Source organism: Chenopodium quinoa, unplaced genomic scaffold, assembly GCF_001683475.1.
Source record: "Chenopodium quinoa cultivar QQ74 unplaced genomic scaffold, ASM168347v1, whole genome shotgun sequence".
Classification (NCBI taxonomy): domain Eukaryota; kingdom Viridiplantae; phylum Streptophyta; class Magnoliopsida; order Caryophyllales; family Amaranthaceae; genus Chenopodium; species Chenopodium quinoa.
Window position 1 is genome coordinate 2,307,076 of NW_018744757.1, and position 8,614 is coordinate 2,315,689.

Below are 8,614 nucleotides of genomic sequence, written 5' to 3' on the forward strand. Positions count from 1 at the left end.
TAATGGTTTTTTATTAATTAAATTTGCAAAATAGACTATTACAATTATTGTACAGGTTTTTCACAAAATAAAAAATAGTACAGGAATAACAGGTACAGGATTACAGGAATACAACCATAATTAATTTTAAGTTTTCAATAACATTGGATAATGGATATCCCAAATATCCGATTTGCATGATTTTGGATATCGGATATTAGTTATCCGAAATTTTCGGATCGGATTTCAATTACTGACATATGATGAATTGGATATCTGACCCGTTAATAGGCCTAGCTCGTGCGTCCGAGGCAGCAAGCAGCACTGCCAAAGCAGCAGCGTGCCGCAGCAACATAGCTATGCGCGCTAGCCACTTGCGGCATGGTGCAGCAGTGGGGTGCGGGGGATGTGCTGCGTGGCTTGTGGCATGGTGCGCATAGCTAGTAAGCTTGTGCAGCTTCGTGGCTTGTCTTCTTGCAAGCCCCGCAGAAGAGTCAAATATTAATTGCGCTTATTTACATAATCGGTTAAAATGACTTTGACTAGTTTTAATTAGGCGTGTCATTTGGATTAACCACCTAGATTAGTTACTAGTTATCGCGTGTTTATGCATTGTTACTTGTTAATCGTTGTAAAATGCATGGGGCATTCACAAATAGTGAATGGATGAATGGAATGTATATTCTCTCACAGGTTTTATAAAAATGGCAACTAGTGGGGCCCGATTAGGATAGAAAATACGAACTGCGATCCGTGATTTATTTTTGGAAATATAAATACGGTTTGCGTACGGTTGTGAATTTTTGTACCTTAATATTTAGATTAGTCCTAATCATAAATACTAGTAGTTGCATAATTTTGGTCAAGTTCTGAAGACGGAGGTTCTTAGAAGACAAAGCCATGAAGTTGCAAAAGAAGACCTTTTGAATACTTGAAGAATTCAAGGGGTCATGCTAGTTGCCAATATACATCAAAATGCTTATGCTTTACATATTTATGATCATTTATATACGAATTATATGATAGATGCATGTTTAGGATTTCAAATGTTGCGATGATTAATTAAGTTCACTTAAGTCAACCAATAGAGAAACCCTAGGTCCCTAAATATTGAGTAAAATTGTCATTTCAAAACAACACTTATCGACCTGTTGAGAGTAGTGATGGGCTACGGCAAAGCGAGACATCACTACTACCCCCTAGACTCATAAGGCATACCGAGTATGCAAGATGGTTTTGGTTGTACTCAACGATATGAGTGATGGAGTCCTAACAAGTCGTGGAAAAGTGGATAAATTAATGAGATAGCATTAGATGCAATGATTTATTCAACCAAGAGTGGCTTGGAGCCATTTGTAACACCCTAGAAATTCCTTTCTTTAAATACTCATTCTACTATATTTAAAAATACGATTTAGGAATAACTAAGACATTACCGCCACCGTGAAAACGGCTAAGGCAATTATCAAAGATACACAGCGGAAGACTCAAAATTAAAAATCGTTTAAACAAGTCAACCCAAAGTCAACCAAACGAAAATAAAATTTAAAACCAAACGAACAAGTCAAATAAAATCAAACTACAACTTGGAACCGTTAAAGGCCCGTATTCGAAAAACCGTTCCCAAAGCAAACCTTTATGCTAGTCCACACATAATATATATCATAAATAAATAAAACATAAAACACATTGTAATCTAATGAAAACTAATAGGATTCACTCTTCATTCATGCCCCATCATGATCATGCTTCAATACCTGAAAAGTTTATCTCTACTTGTTTTCACTACTCTCCATTAAAAATGGTTCATCATAGGGCCAAGGTAAAGACATGGCCAAAACACAAACACACACAATCAACAAAGCTGAGTACATAAGCGTAAAATAGCCACACTAACATGCTTTCACCTATCAACACACACTTACCTCATTGCACCTGTTCACAAACTCACCAATCAACACAATACAATGACAAGACCCTAATTAAATCATTTTGCATTGATTACGCATCGAACGAGTTTCCACCTATTAACCTCCCCCAAATAAATTTGAGGTTAACTGGCACGGGAGCTAACCGTGCTAGCGACAAACCACACAAAGGTGGTGGAATTCCTGCGCATAATAAACAATAAAAAGGAATATACAGCGTCCTGTACTCCATTGGAAGTTATGGTTAAATATAAAACCCCATAACCCCCCCATTGTTCATACTCAAGGTATATACGTTCCAAGAGTTTTGGTGCGTAATCTCTTTCAATTTACGTTATTTACACATTATTAGACTTGGTGATGACTCTCAAAACATAATAAGTCAATCAAAAATAATTATTCAATCAAGCAAATATACCAATTTAATTCTTGAATAACTAGTGACCACATCTTATTTATTGTTGAACCCTTTTTAATTCTACCTTAGTGTCAAAGACACCTTAAACGTATAATGCGCCAAAAATCCTATCCCTCGGTGTTAAAAAAACCTTAAGTGCACAAAGGCACCAACATACAATTTATTCCTTGTGTACATAGACACTTATATAGCTCCTTCCTCATGCTTAAAGCATCAATAAAAATTATTTAAATCATAATAAAATTCTTTTTTAATATTCCAAACATAATGAAACATGTAGTTTAATTAATCATGCCTTCTAACATGCCATAAATAAAAGTGTGGTTCAAATACAACATGTCCAATATATAATTTTCCAATCTAAAACCATCACAAATAAATCATGCTTCACAATTAAAACACAACCACCATAAATTCACAATTCCATACATAAGCCTTAGCATGATTCTACTTATAATCAATTACAAACAAACCTAACATGATTCTACATCACCAAAATATGCTAAATACGCGTACGTACCTTGAGTACGTTATTAAAACTGCCACGACTAGTAGAAATCGCTTACTTCAAAGTCTCCTACAAAGTAAATTCATAATAGAGTATTATTATCCACTCTAAACAAATTTCAGCAAAATATACTATTTTAAAACCCTTCATAATTTAATTAGAATAAGCTGAAATTATATTTAAAACACCATAAATTAAGTCCCAATTAATGGGTAATTAAAATTTCTTCAAGAAACCTAATATCAAGTGTTCTACATAAAATTCCAACACTTTATTATACTTAAAACATGTTGTAATTTGGTTTTAAAACAATTAAAACAAAGGTCTACCCTATTATACATCATAATCTTTCAATAAATCATGAAACAAGAACCTAGGGTTTCAAAAATTAGGGCTTTTTAATTAAAAACCAAATCTGAAAATTAATTCACACAATTACAATAACCAAACATCAAAATTAAATCTCCAAACTCATAATTTATAATTAGACTATATCATAGATTAGTTTTAGGTAATAAAGATTTGATTTTTAACAAGAAAAACCTTTTTTTTTCGAAAAGGGGTTGCCGACAGTAGGGGGCCGACGCCACTACCGGTGGTTGCCGCTGCTGCCGGCTACCGGCTGGTGCTGGTGGCTGCCGGTGGTGGTGTGCACGGCAAAAGGGGAAAAGAAGGAGAGAGGAAGAAAAAAAATAAAGAGAAAGATAAAGAGAAAAGGGAGAGAAGCTTACCTTGGGTTTTATCCACTCTGGGCAACGTTGAATTGCCTCATAAGAGGGATATTTATACCCCTTCTCTATCTCCCCTTTTACCCTAAACTTTCCTCCTTTAGTTTTTCCTAATCCCTTCCCTACTAAAACTTGTTAAAAATCATAATTTCTTAAAATAAAACCCGAACTTCTATTAATTAATTAATTAAACGACTTTTCCTTTTGTAAAATATTCCCAATTTACATGGGATAAATAATTAAAACATCATAATTAAAATGCTAGAGTTATTTAAATACCCTTATAAAATATATATATTAAATAAAATACGTATAAAATGTATATATATTAAATAAAATACGTATAAAAATACGGGGTATTACAGTCTACCCCCCTTAAAACAAGTTTCGTCCCGAAACTTGGGGAAACGAATATCAAAACTTTTCCTTTTTGTGTATATTATTGCTGTACTTTTTGTCATTTTTCATTCCTTTGTGTCTCTTTGAGAGCACTAATACCTAAAACACTTGATAGAATTTGTTCAAAAAGCACTAGAAGTATGTAAAACATAGGGAAAAAGCGCGAAATTCTATCGCATTGCACCCCCCTTAAAGAAAACGAGTTACGCCCCCGTAGCTCAACATACCTGAAATAGTTCTGGGTATTTCTTTTTCATTTCATCTTCTTCCACCCAAGTGGCTTCCTCATATTCTTAGTTAGACTAAAGTACCTTTACAATGTTCACGTTCTTATTGCGTGTACTACGCACTTTAATGTCGAGAATCTTGAAAGGTCTCTCTTCATAAGTAAAGCTTTGATCAAACTCAATGGTTTCGGGTTGTAGAACATGGGATTTTTCTGGGATGTACCTTCTTAGTTGGGATACACGAAATACATCATGTACTTTACTAAGCTCCATAGGTAATGCTAACCTGTAAGATACCTTGCCTATTCTTTGTAGTATTTCATATGGACCAATGTATTTTGGACTGAGCTTTCTTTTCTTTCCAAATCTCATCACCCCCTTCATTGGTGACACCTTTAACAACACCTTATCACTAAGTTCGAACTCTTCTTCTCTTCGCTTCGAGTTTGCATAGCTCTTTTGGCGATCTTGAGCTGCTTGAATTTTAGTTTGAATTTCCCTTACTTATTTAAGTGTGTCTTCAATCATTTGAGGCCCTAGGATCATGGTCTCACTAATGTCATTCCAACAGATTGGACTCCTACATTTTCTCCCATAAAAAGCCTCAAATGGTGCCATTCCTATGCTTGTGTGGTAACTATTATTATAGGAAAATTCAATTAAATCCAAACTGTCTTCCCAACCTCCCTAGAAGTCTATTACACAAGCTCTCAACATTTCCTCCAAGGTTTGAATAGTTCTTTCAGTTTGCCCATCTATGGCAGGGTGAAACGCCGTACTTATCTTAAGTATTGTACCAAAATTTTCTTGTACACTTTTCCAGAATTTTGAGAGAAATCTGGAATCTTTTGGAACTCCATGTAACCTCACCACATGTTTGATGTAAGCTTTCGCAAGTTGCTCCATCTTCCAAGTTTCTTTCTTTGGTATAAACACTGATGATTTCGTAAGTCTGTCCACCACTACCCAAATGGTATCATTTCCATTCCTTGACTTAGGTAAGCAAGTCACGAAATCCATTGAAAAGTAATCCCACTTCCATCCTGGAATCTTTAGTGACTGCACCGTTCCCTGAGGCCTTCTATGCTCTATCTTCACCTTTTGACATGTTAAACACTTCACCACAAACTCAGCAACCTATTTTTCATTCTTGGCCACCAAAACATCTTCTTTAAATCCTTATATAGTTTGTCCCCTCCCGGGTGTACAGAGTAAGGTGTATTGTGGCCTTCTTACATCAACTTCCTCTTCACCTCCTAACATTTCTGTGGTACGCACCATCTATTTTTGTACCTCAAACTCCCATCTTCGTGGATCTTGAAATATGTAGTCTTTCCCTGCTTAATCCCGCGAATCCTATCCAACTTTACATCCCCCTCTTGGTTGACTCGAATCTCGTCAAAGATAGTTTGTTGGATGCTTAGATTCTCAAGAATACCCGCTGGTACTCCCCATTCTACGACCTCCAAATTCAATTTCATCATTTCTCTACATAGTTCATTAGCCACTACCAACGAGTTGATTCCATGACTAGTCTTACGACTTAGAGAGTCCGCAACCACATTCGCTTTCCCTTCGTGGTATTGTATGTCCAAATCATAATTTGTCGTATACTCTAACCATCTTCGCTGACGGGAGTTTAAGTCCTTTTGGGTGAAAATGTATTTTAAGCTTTTGTGATCCGTGTAAATTCTACATTTCACCCCATACAAATAATGGCGCCAAATTTTTAGCGCAAAAATGATTGCAGCTAATTCCATATCATGGGTGGGATAGTTTACTTCATGCTTCTTTAACTGTCTCAATGCATATGCAATCACCTTCCCATTTTGCATAAGCACGCATCCTAAGCCATTCTTTGATGCGTCACTGTACACATCATATAGTCCACTATCACCCGGGAGTAAGTATTGGTGATGTGATTAGTTTTTGTTTCAAGAGTTGGAACGCTTCTTCATATTTATCGTCCCACTCAAACTTTTTGCCCTTCTTCATCAAGGTGGTCATGGATTTAGCAATTTTGGAAAAATCTTTAACAAAACGTCTGTAATACCCTGCTAAACCAAAGAAACTTCTCACGTCAGATACTGTCTTGGGTGTCGGCCAACCCTTAACTGCTTCTATTTTGGTTGGATCTACCTCTACTCCGTCCTTGGACACGTAATGTCCCAAGAAGGCTACTTTTCCAACCAAAACCCACACTTAGAGAATTTTGCGTAGAGGTGGTTTTCTCTTAGTGTTTGCAGAATTGCCCTTAGGTGTTCTGCGTGCTCTTCCTTTCGAGTACACTAGTATGTCATCTATGAACACAACTACAAACTTATCTATAAATTGATGAAATACTCTATTCATCAAATCCATAAATATTGCTGGGGCATTAGTCAATCCAAAAGGCATGAATGTAAATTCGTAATGCCCATATCTTGTCCTAAATGCGGTTATTGGAATGTCTTCGTCGGCAATCCTTAATTGGTTATACCCAGATCTCAAGTCTTTCTTTGAAAACACTGTGGCACCCTTCAGTTGATCAAACAGATCATCTATCCTTGGTAAGAGATACTTATTCTTTATGTTCACTTTATTTAGTTTCCTGTAGTCAATGCACAACCTCATACTTCCATCCTTCCTTTTCACAAACAGAACAGGTGCTCCCCAAGGAGAAGCACTTGGTCTAATGTACCCTTTGTCCGACAGATCTTGTAACTGCTCTTTTAATTCACTCATTTCTGCAGGTTCCATTCGATATGGTGCCTTGGATATTGGGGCTGTTCTGGGAACTAAATCTATGGTAAAATCGATTGCCCTCTTAGGTGGCATTCCAGGGATCTCCTCCGGAAACACATCTACAAATTCGTTGACCACTTCTATATTTTCTGGATTTGTCACTTGTTCATGGTTCATATCCCTAACACTGCAGAAATATACTGGATGTCCCTTCTTCATGTACTTTGCTAATTTTAGCACTGATATTACCCTTGGGCACTTGGTTTTACCAATCCTCCTGTAAGTCACTGATTCATTTCCACTTGTGACCATATTCACTTTCTGTGATCTACAACTAATCTCAACGTTATACTTACTCAGCTAGTCCATCCCCAAAATAAGGTCAAAGTCGCTCAGCCCGAACTCAATGAGTTCAGACGGGAATATCTTTCCCTCTATTTCTAAAGGCACATTTCTAGAAGTTTTGGTACAATTTACTACCCCACCTGTCGGAATGGTTATTGGTAAATCTACTACCTCTACTGTCTTTAAGCAGTCTTTAAGTTTTGCAACAACAGCCTTAGAAATAAAAGAAAAAGTTGCACCAGAATCAAACAATACTTTAACAAGAATAGAGTTGATAGAAAAAGTACCAGTGATAACATCTTTCGTGGCATCCGCCTCATGCTTACTCAGAACATTCAATTTCCCTGCAGTTCCACTCTTCTGCTAGTTATTCCCATTGGTAGTGTTACTGTTCCTTGCCCCATTTTGTGGCACTCCCTTGTTCCCAGCAAAGTTATTGTTGTTCTGTTGGAAATTCCTTTGGTTTCCCCCTGAATTATTATTGTTTTTCTTGTTCCCATTACTGTTCTTAGAGAAACACTCATATTCTCTATGCCCGAGCTTGTTACAAAAATGACAAGTGACCGCATTGCCCTCACAATCCATTCCAGGGTGGTTATTCTCGCACCTTTTGCAAAAATAAACTCTTCCATTCTTGTTGTTTCCCTGGTTATTGTTTCTAGCCCCTCCATTGTTGTTAATGTTCCCTTGACGGTAATTATCATGGAAGTTGTTATTGTTATGGAAGTTATTTTTATGGTGGTATTTCTGTTTCTTAATACCATTCTGGTTTCCCTGTTGGTTTCCAGAAACTTGTCCCACTTCCTTCCTCTTCTCTCTTCCTTCTATTTCAGCTAACTCTTTCTTCTTCTTTTCTTCTAGAGCATAAACGTGTGCGGCCCTTCCATATACTTCATCCAGGGTCTCAAATACCTGCCCGCACAGCTTTAACTGCAAATCAGTAGTTAACCCACTCTCAAACTTCCTAGCTTTTGCTTTCTCCGTAGAGACAGACCCTTCAGCAAAACGGGATAATTCAATAAACTTGGTGTAGTATTCCGTAACTGTCATCTTGTCCATCCTAAGTTTTGAAAATTCTTCAGCCTACTGCTTCTGCAAAAAGCTAGGATAAAACTTGTCTCTCACTTTTTCTTGGAATTTGGTCCAGTTGAACCCAGGTAATGCTCTAATGGTAGCCTCGTTTTGTTGCCACCAAAGGTCAGCTTCACCCCTTGGGTAGTATGTAGCACAACTTACTTTTGAGTTTTCATGGCATCCCACAGCTTCCAAACAGTTTCTCAAATTCCCTTAACCAGTTTTCCAACACAACAAGGTCAGGCTCGCCCTGATAGGTTGGTGGCTTGCTTTACGCCACCTTT

General features: G+C 37.1%; 1 protein-coding gene across 1 annotated transcript; it reads right to left on the minus strand.

Annotated features, from left to right (window-relative positions):
- Positions 1-7,619: 7,619 nt before the first annotated feature.
- LOC110703759 (NAD-dependent protein deacetylase Sir2B-like) lies at positions 7,620-8,306 on the minus strand. The gene has a single exon (XM_021881545.1). It carries the CDS (start codon positions 8,304-8,306, stop codon positions 7,620-7,622), a length of 687 nt encoding a protein of 228 aa, XP_021737237.1.
- Between the last annotated feature and the right edge of the window lie 308 nt (positions 8,307-8,614).